Below are 23,440 nucleotides of genomic sequence, written 5' to 3'. Positions count from 1 at the left end.
TGTATCCTGCTGCTGTTGGGTGGTGTAGTCCAAAGGTGCCTGTTACGCGTGGAGGGTCAACAGTGCTGTGGAGTTCAGTGTGTCCCCACTGACTTTCTGCTGGCTGGACCCATCTATTTCTGACAGATGGGTGTCAACATACCCACGTATAACAGTGGACTCACATACCTGCCCTTGTGGTTCTGTCAGCTTTTGCCCCCTGTATTTTGACACTGTTGTTAGGTGCATTTGCGTTAAGGATTATAGCATGTTTTGGGAGAACTGACCCCTTTATGTGATGCTCCTGGCTGTCCCTGAGAGCTTTACTTGCCATGAAGTCTACTCTGTCTAAAATGAATGTGGCTCCTCCTGCTCTCTTTTGATCTGAAATCCACTGTTAGCATTTCCAGGGTCCAGTGCAGCAGTAACTGCAGTCACCGTGCCCTGCACTTTGCGACTGCGACTGCCCCCCATCACTGCAGCTTTGTGTGCTCCTCCACTGTCTCCCCACCCCCGACCACTCTGCCCCGTGCAAGTCACTCTTCTATTCTCGGCCCAGCTCGGCCTTTTTAATGAGAATTTTGACTTGGCTTGTAAGTTTCTGTAGGCTGCAGCTTTTCACAGTCCCACCCACCCGGAGAGAACTTTTCCCACCGGCACACCAGTTCCATTCTCAACAATCTAGAGAGGCAGTGAGCGTGTGCTTGAACCCTGCCTCCTGTGCCTTAGTGACCCGGCGGTGGTGGGGATGACACTTGTTCAGACCTGTCAGTGCTTGGAGTGCGCGCTGGGGGCTGGCTGTCGCGTTGTGCGGACCGGGTTGTCAGCTACCCAAGTCTTCTAAGAACCTCCTCTTCTCCCCTCTGTGGCTTCCAGCCCTAGCCCCTTCCAGAAATTCTCCTCGGTCATTAGACTTCGCTAGGCTCATTTCTCCAGAAGTGTCTACCTTACTTCTCTAGGGAGATACTTTTAGTGGATATTGCGTTTTACTTGAAAGTCTAGACGTAATGTTGACACATTCTTTATCTCTGAAGCTCCTCACTAAAAGCTGTAAGCAGCTTCCGTTTGGCCTTATTTTGCTTGTCCATTCACGTGCTGTCCCTGTAGAGTCCTGTCTTCCCTCCTTCACAGTTGTGTCTCTGAGAAGTCCATATAAATAGGACGCCATATGTAACCTTCTGAGACTGGCTTCTTTCATTCAGCTTAATACCTGTGGGATTCATCCCGGTTGTTATGAGCATTGATATGAATTGTTCCTTTTTACTGCCGGTTGGTATTTACGTTGCATAGGTGTGCCACAGCTTTTGTAGCCGGTCACCAGGTGGTGGACACTCGGGTGGTTTTCAGTTTTGGGGTATCTTCAGAAACTATGAACATTCATGAATAAGTTTTTGTGTAGAAATACATTTTTGTAAGTGTGAATTTATTAACCTCTTTTTAAAAATTATACTTCATTGATTATGCTATTACAGTTGTCCTGATTTTCTCCCTTTGCCCACCCCTCACCTACCCCACGCCCCCATCAATTCTTTTTCGAAAGTGTCTTTGCTCTTCTTTTTCCTTTGCCCTTCCATATATATTTTAGACTCAGTTTGTGTTTATTTACAGATAATCCTGCTGGGATTTCAATTGAAGTTATGTTAAACTCGCAGATCAGTGTGGGGAGAATTGACATCTTTACTGTGTTGAGTCTTCCATTCTGTGAACCTGGCATGCTTCTCCACTTGGGGTTGCTTTGATATCTTTCATCGCCACTTTGTAATTTTCATTATACAGATCCTGTTCGTGTTTTGTTAGTTATACTAATTATTTGATTTCTTGGGAAGCTGTTGTAAATGACACACTTTCCCCATGCTCCCTAAGCATTTATTAGCAAGCAGGCAGAGCCACCAAAGACGATGATTTCACAGCTGGATACAGTCAGGGATGACGCTTGCACCTTTGGCCCTAAAGGTTTGGCCTCTAGAGGCCTGGGTGCTCCAGACAAGGCTGGAGTGTCCCTCAACCATTTTAGCCAGTCTCCAGAAATGACTGCTGCTACTTTCACAACTGTTGTTCATTTTTTGTGTCTGTTGTGCTGACCAGAGAGTCACTGACTTCACTGGTGAGAACGGTGTGAGCACCCAGCACGCTATCGAGCACTGCCCTGGTGGTAGTGTGTGGAGGAGTGCCGCTGCCCCGGCAGGTGGGCGGGCTCCTCCCACCTGGTCTCAGAGAGTGAGACCGTGGCCAGCTGGCATACACATTCCACGTGGTGGGATTTGAAAGTGGATTACAGATACCAAACACTTTTCTTCCTCATGGGGCTGTGTGTGCAAATTGTTGAAGAAATTATACATTTTAAAGGACAGTTTCAGTTGTACATTGCTAATACATAAAAATAGGATTTATTTTTGCACGTTTGTCTTATACTCTGCAGTCTGGCTAACTCACTATTCGTATCACGTGAGCTGTAGACATTTTTGAAGATATCTTTTCTAGCTTATGGAATAAGCGTTTAGTTCACCAATTTTCCTTCATTACTAAACCAGCAAGTACATGTTTTAAGACTGGTGTACCTTTTCTCATAACACAATTTTGTGTGTTTTCCCTAGTTTTGGATATTATTTTTATTCTTATTTTCTGAATAGCTTTATTTTTTAAACTATATTTTATTGATTATGCTATTACAGTTGTCCTGATTCTTTCTCCTCCTTCACCCAGCACCCCCCACTCCCTCAGGCCATCCTCCCACCATTGTTCATGTCCATGGGTCATGTGTAAGTTCTTCAGCTGCTCCATTTCCTATATTGCACTTTACATCCCCATGGCTATTCTGAAACTACCTATTGGTACTTCTTAACCCCCTCACCTCTTCACCGGTTCACCCACAGCCCACTCCCATGTAAGAGCAACCATCAGACTGGTCTCCATATCCATGATTCTGTCTCTGATCTTGTTTGCTTATTTTGTTTTTTAGATTTAACTGTTGGTAGATATGTTGCCTTTTCATTGTTCATAGTTTTAACCTTTTTCACAAATAAGCCCGCTTAACATTTCACATAATAATGGTTTCACACCGATGAACTCTTTTAGTTTTTTCTTCTCTGGGAAGCTCTTTACCTGTCCTTCAATTCTAAACGATAGTTTTGCTGGGTAGAACAATCTTGGATGTAGGTCCTGTTTTCATGACTTTGAATACTTATTCAGTCCCTTCTAGCCTCCAAAGTTTCTTTTGAGAAATCAGCTGACAGTCTTATGGGAACTCCCCTGTGGGTAACTACTACTCTTCTCTTGCTGCTTTTAAGATTATTCCTTTATCTTTAACTTTTGGCATTTTAATTATGCTGTATCTTGGAGTGGCCCTCTTTGTATCTATCTTGTTTGGTACTCTCTGTGCTTCCTGGACTACTTTCTTTACCAAATTAGGGAAGTTTTCTTTCATTATTTTTTCAAATAGATTTCAAATTTCTTGTTCTTTATCTTTTTCTGGCACCCCTATGATGCAAAAGTTGGTATGCTTGAAGTTGTCCCAGAGGCTACTTTACACTATCCTCAATTTTTTTTTTGGCTTCTTCTTTCTTTGTCTTGTTCTAATTGGTTTTTATTTTTTTTTGTTTGTTTTGTTTTCTAATGTTCCAGATCATTGATTTGATGCTTGGTTTACTCCACTCTACTGTTGTTTTCCTTTCATTGTTATTTTAATTAGTGTATTCTTTGTTTCTAACTGGATCTTTTTTATACTGCTGAGGTCCTCACTAAGTTAGTTCCTTGAGCATCCTTACAACCAGTGATTTGAACTCTGCATCTGATAGATTGCTTATCTCCATTTCATTTAGTTCTTTTTCTGGAGTTTTGATCTGTTATTTCATTTGGGCCATGATTCTTTGTCTCCTGATTTTGGCTGCCTCCCTGAGTTTGTTTTTGTGTACTAGGTAGAGCTGCTTTGACCCTGTATCTTGGTCATGTGGCCTAATGAACTAGGTGTCCTGTAGGGTCCGGTGGCCCTATCACCCATCCTGGGTATCTGAGGTGTGCCCTTCATGTGGGTTGAGTACATCCTCCTCTTGTACTTGAGCCTTGGTTGCTGTTGGCAGATCAGTGGGAGGGATTTACCTAGGCCAGTCAGCTTCAAGGACTGGCTGTGACCACTGACCATCTGCCTCCATCCTCTGTGGAGGATCAGCTGTGCAGGGGCAGGATGGCTGTGCTCTGATGTGGTCTTTAGCTGTCTACTGGGTGCACTGGCTCTGGGGTTTCCTGGGTGGTGCAGGCCAAAGTCAGTCCTCACCTGTGTTTTGCCCAGGGACTCTACAGTCCCTTTTGCCTGAGCTGTAAAGCAGTCTGAGATGGCTGCTATTTGTGCTGGGCTCAGAGATTTCCAGGAGAAACCAAACTGTGAATGTAGGCTGGCTGCTGCTAGGGCCAGGCCTGGGGCCACTTAGCAAAATATGGGGGGACTGAAGGCTCACTGAGGCTGACTGTTGTTTGTTTGAGAAGATTAGGGAAGTTGTAAATCATGAGCTAAGACCAGCCATTCATCAGGAAAAGTCACAGTTCACAGTTTGGGTGGGCCTATAAATTGGGTGTGGCAGAGCCTCAGGGGATCTTCAGGGTGGAGCAGACAGTATTAGCCAGGTTGATGGAGCCTCAGATATGGCACCAGTCTGCCAGCTCTGTGATGCAGGCCAGTTCAGAAAAGGGACAGTGGCCTCTGTCTGCTTTTTTTCATGGAGAAAGCTGTTTCTCAGCTCTCGCCTCGATGCCCAGACATTTCAGTCTCTCCCTGTGTGCCACTGGTGCCCTTCATGTGGCTACTTTGGTGCTGAAGCTCAGAGAGAGTGAGTCTGAGTACGTCCACGTGTGGATACTTTAAGGGCAACTGCTTGGGACTCCAAAAATTTCTTCCACTGACTCAGTCCCTGCTGGTTTTCGTAGCCAAACGTTGGGGGGGCTTATCTTCCTAGCACTGGAACCCTAGGCTGTGGGGCTTTGTGTGGGACTGTGACTCTTCTTCGCTCCTGGGATACCCCGCACAAAGGACCAGCCCGTTCCACATCCCTGCGCCTCCTACCAGTTTGGATGTGTGTGGCTTCTTTAATTCTGTAGATGTCAGACTTCATTCAACTCGATGTCTGATGTGTCTGAGTGACGGTGGTTCTGTAGTGTAGTTGTAGTTTCGATGTGGTTGTGCAGGGAGGCCACGTGTGTTCCTGTGCTGCTGTCTTTCGGAATGGTTTTCAGTAGCAGTTTTGATTCTCCCCTTCGACTTGTGAGGTGTTTAAGAGCGTTTTTAAATATCTGAGTATCTGTGTGGATTTTACTTTTGTTTTTGTTATTAATTTCTGCTTTTATTATGCCTTATGTTGGTTTGGTATACTTTTTACATTTTGGAATTTGAGATTTCCTGAAGTCCTCTTTGGTTTTTGGAAATTCTCTCACATACTCAAATACGGCTTTTGCTCCATGCTTCTTTCTAAATGCTGTTAGACTGTATCACTGTGTGTTGCCATCTGCCCTCTATGTTTTTTTTAAAAAATATTTTATTTATTTATTTTTAGAGGGGGGAAGGGAAGGAGGAAGAGTGGGAGAGAAACATCAATGCGTGGTTGCCTCTCATGTGTCCCCTACTGAGGATCCAGCCTCCAACCCAGGCATGTGCCCTGACTGGGAACCCGGGCATGTGCCCTTACTTCACAGGCCCGCGCTCAATCCACTGAGCTATACCAGCCAGGGCTTATGTTTTTTTTTTTAATTCTTTGTCTTCTTCCCTGTATTCCAAGCAGTCCATTCTAGTTAGACCTTCCAGCTTATACTTTTCTTGCTTTATCACATATCTGTTAAATATATCTATTAGTTGAACTATGTACCATATATGTTCAAATTTATGTGTTATTATTTTTCAAACTCATTAGTTTTTATGGTGTCTAGTTCCTCATGAAAACTTTGCTTGGTTGTATTTCCTGTAACACGGTCCGTCCAGCTGAGAGAGTGGATGGGTTGCCCCACATCCGTGGCCTGGAGGCGGCTCCGCTCGCATCGTTTCTGCCCCTCCTTCTGGCTCCTGCCAGCTTAGCATCCATGCCCCCGTTCTCCTGCTCGAGTTCTCTTGCTAAGGCGCTTAGCAGTTTATTTGTAGAAATATATTGATTTTTTCCCTCCAAAGATAGTTTTTATCTCTCAGAGGCCTAGGGGCACCAGGGGTCTTGGCCCACCCCATTCAATGTCATGGCTGTCGCCTCTGTCCTGAGCATGGGACCCAAAGCTGTGCAGCAGCCTTTGCAAGGACTGGTTTGCTCCTGGTCTGCTGTCACTCAGTGTGCCCAGCCCTGGGGGTCCTGCCATCCCTGCGCTCCCATCTCTGGGTGGTTTGGGTTCCTCAGACCATCTGCAAGTCTGTGGCCTCCTCCCAGGCGGCCCATGTACCTGGGAAACCCAGCCCCGGATGCCCCTTTCGTCCCTTTGGGTGGGATATGAAACTTGATATCCATTTATGGCATTCAGTGAGTTGGGATATTGTTGGTAAGAGTAAAATAACTCAAATTCCAAGAAGGAAGCAACTTGTGGGTCACACGCTGTCATGTTCAGAGGTCAGATGGATTGAGCTGCTTACTTCAGGCTCACTGTTGTCACACAGTACCTGGGTCGTCGTGTCTCCCTGCCTGTTTCTGAGGTCAGCTCCTCGCTGATGGAAGAAGGTTCCCTGCAGCCTTGGTGGCTGCACGAGTCTTGTCCACACCCAAGCAGAGGGGCTTGTCTCTATCAGACAGAGTTCTAGGACCAGTTTAGACCACCAGTCTGCCTCTGACCCGCTCTGTTTCACGCATGAGCCACCTTGGGCGTTGGGTGTGGCAGTCGGAGCCCACTCCCAGAGGCAGCATGGGGGCTCCATGGCAGAGCTTAGGGTGGTACCAGGGCGGCCACTGTGTAGGTCACGGCCTAGGTCTGGCTAGGTCCTCCAGCCTCTCTCCCTTCTATCTCTCTCCTCTGTGAAGGGCTGGGACCAGGAGTGGCTTCATTTTTCTGCTGCTTTGGTTGAGCTGCTTTTATCTGCAGGTTTACTCTTTGCTCCAAGAATGTTTTCTGCCACAGACCCTTTGGATATGTTTTCCATTTAGTATGTTTTGTCAAGTAGTAATAATGAGGCACATTTGTTGTGTGTGATTTGTCCTTCTTGACTAATCTTCGTCATCACTTCCCATTTCAGAGTCCGAGTTTTCTCTAGTCCGTCTTCCACATTACCTTGTGTTGTTTGCTGAGTTACTGCTGCTGCTCTGTGGGGTTCCTCTCGTTTTTGCTTCTGCAGTTACTTTGTTTTCAACAACAGTTTAGGCTCCGAGACGGACAGCCTGTGTTGCAGTCCAGGCCCCTCTCCGCTCAGAGGGTTCTTGAGCAGAGCTCCTCAGCCTCTTAGTTCTTCCTTATCTGGGCCACTTCTCAGGATCCTGTTTGCATTGAGCAGCCTGGAAGGAAGGAGGCAAGGTCTCCCTCAGGGACAAAGCGCAGGCTTGTTTCATCCATAAAGGCAGTGGGCTCCCACGCTCTCTGTTCCTTCCTTGCTCTACCTGTCAGTGCGAGAGCGAGCATCCTTTGGGGTTAGGGCTGTGCCCACCCATGAGTCTTGGGGGCGGGGCCACACGGGACTGAGATCCTCCTACTCAAGCTGCTGTCTGGGAACACACGGACTCCATCAGCTTGTGTGAGGTCCCCAGCCTGGCCGTGGTCCTCGTAAGGTCTTGTGACATTCGCATGCCCTAGTGCTCATTGGTCTTCCGCCATACTGCCTAGGACGTAGTGGGCATATACTGAAACTTGGCCATGAAGCTGTTTATTTAAATATTCTTTTTATGTTATTGGCACTGAATTTTGAGGCCCAAGTAAGATATTTCTCAGAAGAAGGTTAATATTACTAATAGCTGGTATTATATGGTGAAGATGTATATTGTAATTTGTTGGTTTTAGTTTTTTTAATTAATTATAAAATGATTATTCACTAAATTTTAAAGTTATATAGAAAAACTAAAGGAAGCACTTAAAATTTTTTTTGTTATTCTTTTACAATTGTCCCAGGAAAGTGACTTTAATAACAAAATTATTATTATCATTGAGGGAGCAATTGTCTTTTAACAATTATTACTTTATTTTTTATTTTATTTTTTAAAATTTAATTTTATTTATTTTTCGAGAGAGGGGAAGGGAAGGAGAAAGAGTGGGAGAGAAATATCAATGTATGGTTGCCTCTCATGTGTCCCCTGCTGGGAACTGGCCTGCAACCCAGGCATGTGCCCTGACTGGGAATCGAACCACGATACTCTGGTTCGCAGGCCCGCGCTCAATCTACTGAGCTACGCCAGCCAGGTAACAATTATTACTTTAATTAATGTCCGTGTTTTTGGCTCTTGATAAATATTGGACTCTTATTCTTAATCCTTTGTTTTAAAAACATCACATTAAAATTGTAACAGCAATGCAGATTTGTGAAAACTCAGTGAACTATGGGTAAGTATAGAGAGTAAGTTTCTGTAAAAGTGTTGAGCACTTGAGCAAGTCAGTGTTTGCAGTTTGTGTATTTACAGTTGCTGCACTTCAGTTGCTCTGTGACATTGGTGGCTACTTCATATCAATAGTGTCAGTATGTTAAGTAGTTCAGTGACTACAGGCAGGGTCAGTAAAATGTTTACTTTGGGTGGTTTATTTTCTGTTCCCACGTAGTGCCAGTTCTGTAGCTCTACCACATGGTTTAGTTGTAGTGGATACACTAGATTCAGTCGGATGCAAACACACTCAGAAAATGTGACTGTCGGAATGCCAACATCTTTGACCGCAGCTGTTCAAAAGAAGGAGAGGACGTGTTCGCACAGTGTCTCAGATGCATGTTCTTCTGTAGTGTTGGTGAAAAGAAGGATGGGAAACATTGTCATTCTGTAGAGTCTAGTAAAGGGAGTTAGGAGAGAAAAGTAGCTTCTGTTCTACTTAACAGTTGCCTAAAGCATAGAAGCAGGCATATTGCTTGGATAACTAGCAGAAACGTGCCAGCGTTGATTAACATAATTAGCAAATACTAGCCCATTTAAAATATTTTGTGCAGTGTTAGCTGCCTTCTGTAGCTCTTTACATATGTGTATATGATAGGATTTATCTGCTTGGTGTATGTTACCTTGTGTATAATGGATTTAACAGGTACTGACCGTCCTCCAGGTTTCGCAGTCGGCTCCGGTCTGTGAGACACATCTAGTGCCCACTTGCGCGGAGTGCAGTCCGGGCGGCGCCATCCCCTGGAAATGGGATGCTCTCCTGGGCCACTGGTCCCTTTGGCAGGCTCTTTTCCAACAGTGTTTTTAAATGGATGAAATATGTAAGATTGCAAAGATAATATCAAAATGATAAAATGTTGAATTTGTCATTTTGTAATGAGCTTTTAAATTTACCCCTTGCCCTGGCTGGTGTGGCTCAGTGGATCGAGTGCCGGCCTGTGAATCAAAAGGTCATCAGTTCCATTCCCAGTCAGGGCTCATCCCTGGGTTGCAGGACAGGTCCCCGTTTATGAGGCGTGAGATTGGCAACTACACATCAACGTTTCTCTTTCTTTCTTCCTCCATTTCCTTTCTAAAATAAAGAAATAAAGTCTTTAAAAATTTGCCTTTAATTATATAATGTAATGTAATAATTACTGTAATTTTGAAGTGGCAGTGAGGGTCAGTGATATTCTGAGATACCTTCAGACACTGAATGCGATCAGAAATTGCCTGACTTCCGTTGGTGTCCGAGATGCAGGTGTGCCCCTGCTTGTTCATGCACTCGTAACAAAATGGGTGCTTAGAATTCTAAACTTCAAAGATTAGTAAAAATAAAGATGCAGTCTCTCCCCCCAAGATCCTAGAACACTTGATTACATACGTTATACAAGTTCACTGTAAGCCCTGGCCCATGTGGCTCTTGGTTTGTGTGGCTGTTGTCCCATAAGCCGGGAAGGTCGTGGGTTCCATCCCCGGTCAGTGTGCATGCCTGGGTTTCATGCTCTGTCCTTGGTCAGTATGTGTGTGGGGTTGGGGGGCAGCCAGCTGATGTTTCTCATATCATTGTCTGTCTGTGTGTGTGTCTGTCTCTCTCTTCTTTCCTCTTTCTCTAAAAGCAGTGGAAAATGTCCTTGGGGGAGGGGTTTAAAAATCTCAATGAAAGCTAATGATGCTTTGAAAGTGCGCTGTGTGCTGATGAGGGAGGCTGTAGTCGGTGCTGGAGCACTCTCGACATGTTGTGGTCTGTTACGCTGTCGTGTTGGTGAGTTTGCTGCATGTGTTCGTAGGACACATACAGCCCTTTCAAAGAAGTATTACATCTTTGAGGGAAATAATTTCATAATTGCCCCAAATCAAAAGGTTTTATTCCTGTGAATTTGACTGTGAGGGGTTTTCTTGATAATCTTACTCAGTAGTGCTTAAAAGATAAAGAGAAGGCCTCTGTTTTCAGACTTCATCTCATAGTGGGCAAATGTTCCTCAGTGAAGTGGCCTCAGTAAGTGTTACCATGTCCAGTATGAAATGTTAATCTAGTCGGGCAGTGTGTGCGCTCCAGTGAGGCCCTGTGCAGGGCGCAGGAGGGCCTCATGTGGCTTTGACTCCTGGCTTCTTAGCCAGTGATCCTGAGCTTGTTGTTTGACTTCGAGACGTTAGGATGTTATGTCAGATATTCTTATTATTTAAAAGGGAGGGGTGAAGCCAGAGACCAATTAGGCACACTTCTGTCTGCCCTTCCAGTGTCCGCTGCGCACCCTCTGCCCCCACCCCCACCTCCCACCACACGTGGTGCCTCGGTCCCCACAGGTCTGTCTTCTGTGTTAGCACTGCCATCTGCTGACTGGGCCCCTCCAGAGGATGGACCCCGATTCTGTGTTTGTGTTGGCTACTATTTGACTGGAATGCTATTTTGTTTGGTAAAACAATCATTCTGAATTAGTGATGTATTAAGTTCCTAGCACAAGTCCAGGAGGTGCCAAATGAATGAGTGCTCCCTTTATTCCTGTGACCTCTCACAATGCAATTTCACAGTGTGTGATCTGACACCGGAGTTCGGTGTCCAGTGGGCGACGTGTAAGCAGAGGGGAAGGCAGTGTGCAGTTAGAATGTGGGTGATCAGTGTAGCCGCCACATGCCCACACTCATTGCACACTTAGGGGGGTGGGCTATGGGCTTCACATGCATCGCCTGCGAGGCTGTCTGCGGGGCTGTCATATACCAGGTGGTGTTAGCTACTGCCTTTAAGTGATTAGCATACTGAACTTTGCTAGGAAACCACTCGGCTACAATGTAAATTTCTGGACCATTCGATTCCAAGCCTTTGATTTTTAACTACCATGGCAAATAGCCTTTGCTCTTACTTGAATGTGCTGTGTCACGGAACCAACCATGGAGGACTAAGTAACAGTTGCGGGCGGTGGAACCGCATTGTGTGAGGGCAGCTTCAGATCTGGCTCACTCTCACCTCCCATCAACACGGGATGCCACTGAGAGACTTGGGCTGGCTGACAAGCTCTCTGAGGACACCCAGCCCTGAGGGTCCTCCAGCCTGCTTACCACTGCACAGGCGCCACCTAGTGGTTCTGAATGATGGCCCCAGCTGGGGCTGAGAATAGGATCTCCCTCTCCCCTCATCCCCAGGGGTGCAGTTTCCTCGTGTTGGGCACACGCCCCGGGTGGTGTGCAGCAGTGCACTTTTCCTGGAGAACTGTGCAGACCCTCGTCCTGGCACCATAACCCATCCCTCCATTGCCGCCGGCCTCACAGTTGTTTCCTGCAGGGCAGCGTGGCTCCCGTCCTGCTGCCTGACTTCGTGTCTCCAGAAGGGCCTTCCTTGGCCCTGATGGACAGTGCCACCCCGCTTGTGCTACTAAATGAAGGACGGCAGCTTAAAAAGATAGGTTCTGTGGGTACGGGTAGTTTCACACCTTCACGGGTGCCTTCTACTTTTTCTTTTTTGTGGTTGGAAGTGCTCGCTAAGAAGCAGTTACAATATTCGTCTTTATTCCTTAAAGATGATAGACCAAAACAACAAAATTCAAACCAGAAGTAAAACTAAACCCACCAGTCCTTACTGATTCTTTAGCAGGTCCAAGTGCGGATCGTGGGCAGAGGAGAAAAGAGAGATGTTGATTTAAAATCTTTAATAAGTCCTGAGGAGACTGTTGAAGCCTGGACAATGATCGAGTCTCCGGAGCAGAGCCCACACTGCAGGCACGGTGGGCTGCGCTGCAGTGCATGGGGTCTATAGGGGACCTGCCGCAGAGACAGGTGACAGCATTTCCTCCACGCTGCAGTCTCACTCGGCCCCTTACCTCCCACCACTCCAGCAAGTGGGCCGGGGCTGAGAGAGAGGACTTGTATCTTGAGTTGTGTCCTTAGCAGTTGGTCAAGTGGCTCCTTGGGGCCAGGCCTTCCAGACGCCAGCGCCTGTGGCGATCTGCTGTGTGTCCCGCTTTTGAAGGCAGAACAGCACCTCGCTGAGGAGGCAGGGGTCCTTGGTGTCAGATGAGTATCTGGAAGGTTGGAAGGCTGCGGAGGGGGTGAGGGGGCTCTGGCTCGTTGGTTCTGCTGCCGTGGCTGGTGGTGGTGCATCTGCTGTGGTGGGAGTGAGGAGGCAGTCACTCTGGATCCTGCCTCCCGATGCTCGGGGGTGAAAGGAAGGACAGGCAGGGAGGCGGAGCTGGAGGGGCTGTGTGCGTGCGGGCGGTGGGGGTGTGCAGACGTCCAAGTAATGTCAGGAAGGAGCCGGCCGAGGACGTGGGATTGCCCCAGCTGAGGTGGGGGGAGGGGGACGACGCTCACTACTGCCCAGAACCGTGTAGACCAGACTCTGGTGCCCGGAGAGCAGTGGCAGGAGCACTTGTGTTTAGAACTCTGAGCAGCAGGTGCGGTGTCTCCCTCCCAGGCTGAGGCTGGGGCTGGGGTCTTGGGACCGTCGAACAGACTGCGGAGCCGAGGTGCGTTGTTTCCAATTAGTTAGCTTGTGGAGAAGCTGATAATTAGAGGGCACGACGATTATTTTAAGTGAACTGTAATTACAAGTTATACGAGTTGCCAAGAAACTTTTTAAAAATGAGTTACATGGAAATACATTTGTTCTGTCAACCAGCTGCTGTAACCGGAACATAAGGTTTTCCACAGTCAGCAGGAGGAGGGAGTGTCTCAGAGTGCACCGTGACTGGGGACAAGGGACATGCCATGTTTCCTGTTACTCGATGACCGTTTGCAGTGGAGACAGTGGAGAACACACACAAGCAGTGCCATTGTTGACATGTATAAGCCTTTCTTCTCTGTTAGTGAAGAGTCGTCGTTTGTGTAACTCACTTTCCTTTATGGCATGGGCTCTGTAGCTGAATGCACCGAAGACGGATGTGACAGCACAGTGACTCTGTACCCTCTCTTGTTCCCTACAAAGCAGAGATCAAAGAGCAGTCTGCGGAGGAGGAGGTGGAAGCTGAGGTGGAGGGCGGCAGACGGCCCGCCCCGGCCCTGCAGCGCTCAGCGTCTGAGGAGTCGGCCAGCTCCCTGGTCTCCGTTGGTGTGGAAGCCAGAATCAGGTCAGAGAGCGAGTGCGGCTGGCTGGAGATGGCAGGGGCAACGGGTGTGTGTGTGTGGGGGGGTGGCTGTAGGGGCCACTCAGCGCGTTTGGCCTCAGACGTGAAGCTGGGTGGAATTTTATTGCTCAGTCTCTGTCACTTGGGGTGTTGGCCTCATGTGCAGTTGGGGGAGTGCTGTCTCTGGGCTCAGGCTGCCGTGGAGCCGACTAGTCCTCTCATGTGCTCCTCTCCCCGGCCAGAACAGGGTGTCACCAGGACGCTCTTCCTGCCACAGGAGTCACTGAGCTCTTATCGTTAGGGGCATTGTGATAGTTACCTGTACACCCTTTTCTCCTGTGACTTACTGTGTCTTTATTCTTTAAAAAAGAAACAGGCCCTGGCTGGTGTGGCTCAGTGGGTTGGGCCTGTTCCACAAAGTGAAAAGTCATTGGTTTGGTTCCTGGTCAGGGCACATACGAAGAGACAACCAATTGCTGTTTCTCTTGCACATCGATGTTTTTCTCTTTCTGCCTCCTTTCCCCTTTCTCTCTTTCAAAAAAAGGGGGGGGGGGCAGGACATTATAACCTAAATGTATAATTCAGCTTTGAAGTCTTTTGTATTTTAACTTTATCTGAAAGCCCTGTGGAAGACTCCGAAATCACGCACCGGTAACGGTTCCCATCTCCTTGAAATGCCCCTTTCCCTTGCTTTGCCTCCCTCCCTCCTTGTCCTGGCTTCACTGGCTCCTCCTGGGGCTCCCGCCCTTGTGACCCTGGAGTTCCCAGTGGTCCAGCCATGGCCCCCCGCTGTGGGGGACCAGCAGTGGTCTGGGCCAGGACATACACAGTCTTGCTCCGCATCCAGGGTTCAGGGTCCCCCTAACCCCCATTGTGTCCCCCACCTGCAGGTGGCCAGTGCCATTGCAGCATGGTGGTCTTTCCTCTCCCACCCCCCCACCCCCTACTCCAAGCCTAAGGCTTTTGTTCCCCAGGAACAGTGGGGAATGGCGTGGGTGGGTCCTTATGTATCCGGCCCAGGCCCATCCTCAGGACCCCTCCCTTTGCGCATGTGCCCTGGGAGGTCCTAGGACAGGTGCCCCTGTGCTGTGGGCTGTGGCTGTCTTCTGTTCGCACACTGTCGCACATGTGGCCTGGAGCAATTTCTGACCTTTTCTGCCGACTTCTGTCCCACTTGTGTGACATTGGTGTCCTCTTCTCCAGGTGAAGCGGTGCCTGTCATCCGGGCAGGGGGTGGGTGGCACTGAGACTTCTTCTGCCCGCGGGTCAGGAAGGGAGTCTCCCCGTTGTTTGTTTGGAGAGTTTTGGTGGCAAGGGAGGGAGCAGTGCTCTGCCACTTTCTACCTCCAACGCGGAACCAGAGATCCCTACATGCGCCCCCGCCCCCAAGGGTTAACGAGTCTCCCGAGATGCTCACTGCCCTTCCTTCTGCGTCTCTCCCAGCCTCTCCTAGTGCGTCCGTAGTGTGAGTGCTTCTCCGGAGGGATTTCCAGGTGGGCCTGTTGTGTGTCGAGGTTCCTGAGGTCGGATGAGGCTGGGAATAATCTTACTACACCTTCACACGTGGGTGATGGTTTTGGACACACAATGGCATACTAAGATATTTTTCATCAATACTTTAAAAGCGTTGTTTGGTTTCCTCATCAGCGTTGTTGGCAAAGCCGGCAGTGGCTGGTCGTTGCCATGCACACCTGACATCTGCAGGGATGGAAGGAAGGAAGCCAGACACGGGGCTCGCGCAGAGGGGTGTGAGTGCGGGGCTCCGAGAACGTCACAGACCAGAGGGCTGTGGGCCTCACACGACACTCGTACAGGATAAAAGTCTTCTTCCTGTCTGACTTGACTTTTCTGAAAGTAGACCTCATTTAATTGTGTGTGTGTGTGTGTGTGTATCAGTATGCAACACATTCATCATTACATTGGAATAGGAAATACTGGAAAAATGTAAACAGGCAACTTTCACAAAAAAAGGAAATTAGTTGAAGAGAGATCCATCCAATCTGGGTTTAACTTAAGTTTGAAAAACTCCCAAGAGCCTCCTTCTAGTTACTATGTGGGACACTGCCCAATGCATGAGTCACTTAATAAACCCAATTAGATTAGATCTTCAAATTAAAAACAACACCTAAAAAGATTATGGATTATTCCTGTCACCTGTTAATGCAAGACACCAGGCCAGTTCACAGGGTGGGGACGGCAGAGGGGGTGGTGGGGGCCCGGACACCTGAGGAGGAAGACATGGGGCAGCGGCAGCACGCGTGTTCTTTGTTAGATGTGTTTTTCTGAGGTCCTTCATTAAGCGTATATTCCATAAGTTACATTGTTTTTGTCCTTTACCTTTTAAACATGGTTTCTTTTAAATAATTAATAGATTTTATCATTTAGAACAATTTTTGGTTTACAGAAACATCGAGCAGATGGTACAGAGAGCTCCCATTGCCAACCTTCTCCCGCCTCAGTTTCCCTGCTTGTTTGCACTGTGCATTGGGGTGATGTATCTGTTACAGATGGTGCACCGTTTGATACGTTGTCGTTGACCCAAGTCCCCAGTCCACACTGGGCTTGCTCTTTGTTTCCCGCTGGTTCCCGTGCGCCCTCTGAACCAGCTTCTCCGCTCTCTGCCCCTTCCCCGCTCCTGTCACACCCTTCTGCTGCTTCCAGCACCCACCCACACTTGTGTTTTATCCCACTGCACATGGGCTTGTATGTGTGGTAATACTTTATGCACACAGAACGTTCCCCGCAGTGGTGAAATCAAACTTTGTCACCACTTGTCCTACAGAGCTGGTGTACGACTCTGTGGCCATTGAACCCCACCCTCTTCCCCAATCTTAGCTTTACTCTCCTTATTGTTTTTCAATACTTTGAGTTTCTTGAATCAGATTCAAAAGAAAATTATGTTGCTAGATACAGGGTGTAGTTTTTTTATTTTGGTATGGTTACTACTTTAAAAAAAATCATGCTGTGGAAGAGTGGAATTGTAGATGTATAATTGTTTTTATGCTGTAGAAATTAAAAAGCTTAGCTTATGCTGAAAACACTATTTAATTTTAAAGCACCTGTGTCTATAGTTGTCACTTTAAAAAGTTAAACAAAACCGCCTTCTGCCTCTGTCTCCCTTCCTTCACTTCCCCCAGCGAGCAGCTCTGCGCTTTCTGTTACTGCGGTGAGAAGAGCCCCCTGGGACAGGGGGACTTGGAACAGTTCCCAGTGACCCCTGGCCTGGCCTTGACGCGGAGAAACCAGCCTGCCGGCAAGAGGGACATTGACGACAACAGCAATGGGACCTGCGAGAAAACACAGAACTCAGCACCACGAAGGCAGAGAGGACAGAGAAAGTAAGCACTTTCAGATTTAACCAGTTGGGATGCAGTAAGACCGTAAAACGTATTTTCACTGCATTGTTTGTGGCTCTAGAAATGGTGTTACTGAAAGTTTCTCATGTTTCCGACGCTCATAGGATGCTTTATGACTCACCATTAACCCAGCAAATGATCCTTTTCTCAAAATGTCTTTTGTATTTTTAAAAAGTCTGTTATCTTCATTGTGTACTAACAAAATCAGTGTGATCACAAGAGTTAACTTCAGAAGAAAATTTCAAGGACCTAACACCCATGGAAAGTAGATGAAGCAGATGCACGGAGTCTGTTGCTCCTCCGGGTGCACGTCGGCAGGTTGCGGGAGCACAGCCGCGGCACAGCAGAACCGCAGCGCGGCCTTTCTCGCTCAGCAGGGCTTCCCGGGCCACTGGCTTCTGCATTAGGTCCAGGACACACTGGACTGTCTCTCAGACCCGTACACAGCCCAGGTCACCCTGCTTTCTTTCTAAGTAATAATTACATGCCGAGGATGGCCTTTCCAACGTGAAATAAGGTGCTCTTCTTTAATGAAACAATAATTTACTTAGGAACTTGCATAACTATGTATTTGTGTTTATATCCATGGTCAGTATAGTTCCCCAAACTCTTCAAATATGTTTGCTTCCCAAGTTTTAAAAATCTTCTCATCTGTTGTAGAGTTTTGGTTCAAGGCCATCTTCACCTCTGGACTGGCTTTGGTAGTGGAGGGAGTGGAATTTTCTGAGGTCCACTAAAAAGTGTAAAATTAATTTGCTTGGAAGGCTGCCCCTGGAGGGTGATGATGTAACCGTGGAAGTGGTTCCCTGGCGCGGGTCCAGGATGAGCACTGAGGCGTTGCTGTGCTGGCTGGGGCGGCCTGCCTGAGGACCTGAAGCAGGAAGTGAAGCAGTCACGGGAGAGGGTCTTTTAAAAGCAGTTAAGGTGGACCAGTTTAAGGGAGTCTAGAAGCACCGTATTTGGAGTGTTGCTATTATAGAGGCCACAGCTAGGTCCTGGGCACAAGCTTTCCCTGTGGACAAACTGAGTGGCCTCATCCTCACAGAATACAGTGAAGTCAGCGAACTTCCCGTGACCATCGATAATTAGCACAGTTGTGGACCGGACCAGGTTGCGTCTTGTATCTTCCTGTTCTTCTTCGAATAATGGCGATTATGTAAGCACCTGTTCCGGGAAGTACACTTGGGCTTCATTTACTTATTTTATAAGTTAATTTTTAGTGAAAATCTATGAGTAAAGATGATAATGATGTAAAAATAGCCTTTGTTTACAAAAGCCTTTATACACACTAAGTGTTTACTGTGTTATTAAGTAATGATAAAAGCCAGTTAATGGACATTAGGACTGAAGTGCATTTATAAAATTTGGAAATTATTTAGGGGTAAACAATTTAGCTTGGTAATAATTCTAAATATTTACAGAATATGTTACTGATGGACTATAAACCAGATAAACAGCTAGTTTTTTTTTTTTTTTAATTTGTAAGGGAGGTTTCAAAATAGTTTTCCTTTCTGGTTTGCTAAATACAAGAATCCATCATCAAGGATTCACTTGTCCTTTCCTCTCATTTTAGACTTAACCTGGTGGGGGCTTGCGTTTCAGCTGACTTCTCTCCAGTGTTTCTTCCCGGGTCGGGATGCTGTCCTTGCCAGGGTGGGCACCAGCGGTTTCCTGGTGTGCTGTGTACAGACCAGCAGGCCGCAAGGTTTGGGGGGGGGGCTTTGAGTAAGCCGCCCGCCAGGAGCTGGTTCACAGTGGGCTGGTTAGCCATTCCACTGGCCTCTACACCTGGCCCCATCACATACTGGTGCACAGGAGATACAGTAAAATGACACATTAGTATTTGTGGGTGTACTGTTAGTCCTTTTCCCCCTCCCAGTAAAATACCAGTGATTAACAACAAAGAGTCTATTTGTAGGGATGGAGATCATTTTTATAGGGAGGAGTTTGTTCTCCTTCTACTGCGGATATTCATAAAAATGAGAACTTAGAATTAGCACAGCATACTAATGTTATAAAAAAGTTAGGTCCATACATTTCTAATGCTGAACATAAAAACATTGGTTATTTTTCTGTGGTTTGATATTTAGATGTGCTCATTGAAGTGTGTTAATGCTTTCTCTGTCTCAGTGATTCTAGGTATGAAGCAGTTTAGTGCCCTGGCCATTGTGCCAGTGTCTCTTAGGAGTCGTGCTAAATGCCCAGCAGACAGGAGTGTAGCAAGTTATGCTCCATATTCAGTAGTGATTTAATGCAGAGTTGGGGCAGGTTAAACCTCGTGGTATCAGGAGAAAATTAGAGTTATGCTGCCAGTCATCCAAGTTCCAGTATTTCGTGCTTGAAAATTTCCTGTCAGTGTTCACGTAACTGCCTCGTTCATGTCTGAGGTTTATGGTCCAAGAAGGCCCGCAATCTCCCATACGTTGTAGCCTTTCCTGGTATTCACTGAGTACTGTGGTTTCTGCTGCTCCATGACCTGCTGGTCTCAGGCCACTGGTAGCATTTCACCGCTGCTTCTTCGGTTCCAATTTGAGATACATGGTCTCGGCGGCGAGCACTTGCAGTGTCCTGCCATCAACCAGCTGTCGGGGTTGGTGGGAGACTGAGAAGGCCGCAGCTGACCTGCTGGGCTCCCACTGCCCCCCTTTCCACCTGCAGTGGGGTCTCATGACCATGGGAGCGCCTCTCTTGACGTCAGATCGACTGCCAGCTCAGCTCCATTGTGGTAGTCCTCACTTACGAAAAAGCAAATTTAAATTTCTGATGTGATCTTGTTAGGTCTTATAAGCATTTAAGTAAGGCCAAAGAGAATATTCATATTATGTGAGAAAATATGGATTCTGATTAGAATATTAGTGTACCAATTTAAAAAAATATATATATATATATAGAATGGCAAAATAAATTTACAACTGTAATTTTTACCCTGTTTACAGATTTGGAGATGTTTCTAGCTGCTTACATGATACAATGTAGTCGTCTAATTTCATATTACACTATAAATAATAATAGACGGGCTCGAAAGTTGTTTTGTGACAGTTTATACCTAATAAAATATATCTGGCTCTATTGCTATATTCAGGTTGCTACAAAGTGGAACATTTTCTGTCGTTCTCACTTCACATCCCTTTCATTCTGTTTCCCCCAGAGAGCGGCCTCCTCCGCAGAACGCAGTGGCTCACGTGAGTGTGAGCACGCAGACTGCTTCCGACGGTCAGGCTGCTAGAGTCTGGGACGAGCTCAGTCTGGTCGGCCTGCCAGACGCCATTGACGTCCAAGCCTTATTCGGCCCCACAGGTATGAGCTGGCCGTGGTCCTAGGCACCTTGGTTCTGTGAGCACTTCAACGTGCCCGAAGTAACCCCTTCCTAGCGAGTGCCCTTTGTTGAGGGATGGTTACAGTCACAGTGTAGACACTGCCATCAGTACGTGTGCATGCTCCGGGAAAATAAACCGTCTCTTTCTCACCTGCGCAGGGCTAACCCTGGGCCAGATGCTTTTTAAATTTTGTGAATACTTTTGTGTTGGCAGCAAAGCCCTGGTGACCTGACAGTTGAGGGAAGATGGCATTTGGAAGGGGTCTGTGTGAACCTGGGGCACATGGCACTCTGGCTCTCTCTGCCGGACCATAGTGGGGGGGCAGTAGTTCTTAGCCACGTGGGTGCCCCGTTAGGACAGAGGAGCATCGCACCCTCCGGAGGTGCTGTTGGGGTTTCCGGCCCACTGACGGTGGCTCAGGCTCACTGTGACAGAGGGTGTCCCGGCTGAGCTGTTGTCAGCGACTGGCGTAGCGTGTGTGGTGGGTGGGGCAGGACAGAGGGGTGGACTGCAGCCTGTGTGCCACACGTGCTCTGCGTCACAAATGAAATGTGAAGTAATGTCCACCAAGAAAGTAGTATGTTATGTGTGAGATTCCAAATAAGAGGTCTTGTAGTAATATTTAAGTAAAATGACTAAAAACTAATTTTTTGTTAGAGAGATCATTACTAATAATTCAGTGATTCTTGTTCTTTTGAGCTCCTGAGAATCACCGGGGGGGCTTGTTAAAAGGGGTTTCCGGCACCAGAGTCTCATTCAGTGGGTTCTGGCTGTGACCCGAGAGCTGTGGTTCTGACAGGCCCCCAGGTGGTGCTGCACCATGCCGTGTGTTTCACACCGTGGAGTGGGCGGGCTTTTTGTGCCTGTACTTCCTGGTGTTTGTGCACAGTTAACGCCACTCATTTGCTCCTTCTGCTCTGACCACCTTAGGCACGTGTTGGGCTCATCACCGCTGCGTGGAGTGGTCGCTGGGAGTGGGCCGGACGGAAGAACCCTTGTCCGTGAGCGTGGACAAAGCTGTTGTCTCAGGGAGCACAGAAGTAAGTAGAAGGGGCAGTCGTTCAGGCCCAGCTTTGTAACATTTGCACTAGTCTGCGGAAAGGCTCGCTTAGAATTATTGCAGTAAATAATTATTTAATAATAATTTCCATAATGTAAAACCCCTCAAAATAAGAAATTATTAATTGGTATTCTAGAGTTGTCTATACCACTAGAACATAATGTAACTTTTTAAAAGAAATATTTTAGGTTTGAACAAGAAAGTAAAATGTTTAGGAATTAGAGATACTAGCTATATGTATCCATCCACGTGGTCACTTTTTAAGACACAGGCACTTGACGAAGACCTCCCCTGAGAGACAACACCCGACAGTCATTTAGTCCACAGTGGGCCAGTTCCATCTGATATTCTAAAAGCTGATTAAAATGCTCCTTTCAGCTCAGTTGGCAGTTCAGTTCATCCCTTTGGCACTGTCCCCAATGACCATTATGTCCCCAGTTTGCTGTCCTCGGCGCGCTCGCTGCGAAGCAAGCGCAGAGGAAGGTGCAGTGTCCCCTCCCGCTGCGCACCCTGTGCAGTGAGGTGGCCCTTCCACGGGGTGTTAGAAATGGGAGTTCCATCTGTAGAAGTTAGACGTGGGTGAGGCGGCCCATCCACGGGGTGTTAGAAATGGGAGTTCCAACCATAGAAGTTATACATGGTCTTTGATGGACTGGATGCAGTTAAAGCTTCCAAAAGTGTGGTTGAGACAAGGACTTACATTCAAGTAATTATTCAGTTGTAACATTAGCTATACTCAGATTATCAGAATGACGTCCTTTACATGGATGAGTTACTCACCTCAAGGTTGGTTGTGGAAGAGTGCTTGTTTGGGGATGTGGCATTACGTTTAAGTGCTTGTGTTTCAAGGTGTGAACAGTATGATGCCTGATAGGAAATTCCACCGTCTAAACATATTGAGGTGGCCAGATCAAGAGTAGAATGGGTTCATGAGAGTAATTTTTCCTCTGAACTAACTGGGAAGCTGTTGGGGATTATGTTATGACGTTGAAAAGCACCGGTGCCCCTCAGAGCCTGTGGGCTGGGTCCCAGACCGCTGCATTAAAGCCAGCGCCCCAGTGGAGGGAGCGTTGTCTTGCCGGTGCAGGGTCTTGCCTTCAGTCCATGGGACACTCTGTGTCCGTGAAGCACAGTAAAGGCTGTGTGATAAGAGAGGCAGTGAACAAAGGCTGAACTGAGCTTCGTGGTGTTGGGTTGGAGCTGAAGGAGTCAATGCGAACTCTCCAACATGTATACACAGATACGGGAATACAGACCTGTGCGTGTACCTGAGTGAGTGTGCGCACATATGTTTCCTGGCTCTGTGTGCTATGAGGGCAGTTAAAGGGAAGCTTGCCTCTCCCTGTCCTTTTTGGACAGACGGTACCATTCTTGTTCTTCACGTGCATACTGAATAATATTTCAATGGAATGTGGAGGTCAAGGCTTTGCCCTAGGCCTGACAGAGGAATCGGGGCCATGGGAAGCTTGCATTCCTGCTCACTTCATCTCCGCATGAGTGTGGAGCGGGCCCAAGCAAGCGGAAGGCAGGCGCGCCCTGGGAGTGCGTGGCGAGGAGGCGAGAAGGGAGCCAGGGGCGGCTTTGTCAGGAGAATCTGCCTGACCTCCTCCAGCACAGCGGTCGGTCAGAGCAGGGCAAGTTGGCTCTCTGTCGCCCTTTCTTCGGTTTTGTTTTTCTCCATTATCACATGGGCACAGGGTAGACCAGTTAGCTAGCACTTCTAAAACTTGTTTTCCACTAAGAAAAGAGGGGTTTATCTCATTGACAAAAATCTAAACATGTAAAAAATTTGTTGAGGAGGCTGTGGGGAATGGGCACGCCTTACACTTTGCTGGTGGGAATGCAAATCGGTACATAATTTCCACAGGGAAGTTTGATGATACTAACAAGCCGCATATGCATTTATCTTGGGGCCTTTCTGGAATCTGTGCTGAAAATATGCCTGCAACAGTACAGAATACTCAAACGCTGTTAAAGTTGCAAAGTGTTGAAGCCACCTAACTGACTACACACGCTAGAGAGTGGTCGAGTAAACTGTGGTGCATCCGAAAACACAGTGAAGGACAGCTCTTCCAGCTGTCCCAAATGAGCAGTTACAACTGTTCCAGGGGAAGGGGACAGAAAGAAATAGGGAAACTCACACTTAGAGGGATGGGGAGGAAAAGCGCAAACCTAAGTA

The 23,440-nt window shown here is 47.4% G+C and overlaps 1 protein-coding gene across 16 annotated transcripts in view; it reads left to right on the top strand.

Moving 5' to 3' along the window:
• KMT2C (lysine methyltransferase 2C) overlaps positions 1-23,440 on the top strand; it is a 206,999-nt gene that overhangs the window by 62,797 nt on the left and 120,762 nt on the right. For 14 of the 16 annotated variants that reach the window (XM_053671829.1, XM_053671828.1, XM_053671827.1 and 11 more), the window contains 4 exons: positions 13,390-13,531; positions 16,666-16,866; positions 20,033-20,181; positions 21,132-21,241. In XM_053671829.1, coding sequence (XP_053527804.1) covers positions 13,390-13,531; positions 16,666-16,866; positions 20,033-20,181; positions 21,132-21,241 — 602 coding nt within the window. The remainder of the gene's footprint in view (positions 1-13,389; positions 13,532-16,665; positions 16,867-20,032; positions 20,182-21,131; positions 21,242-23,440) is intronic. The other 2 variants (XM_053671840.1, XM_053671830.1) reach the window with 1 other exon arrangement.

The sequence above is a fragment of the Artibeus jamaicensis genome, unplaced genomic scaffold (assembly GCF_021234435.1).
Source record: "Artibeus jamaicensis isolate MK-2021 breed Jamaican fruit bat unplaced genomic scaffold, CSHL_Jam_final contig_718, whole genome shotgun sequence".
NCBI classification, from domain to species: domain Eukaryota; kingdom Metazoa; phylum Chordata; class Mammalia; order Chiroptera; family Phyllostomidae; genus Artibeus; species Artibeus jamaicensis.
This window is presented reverse-complemented; position numbering and strand designations above follow the sequence as displayed.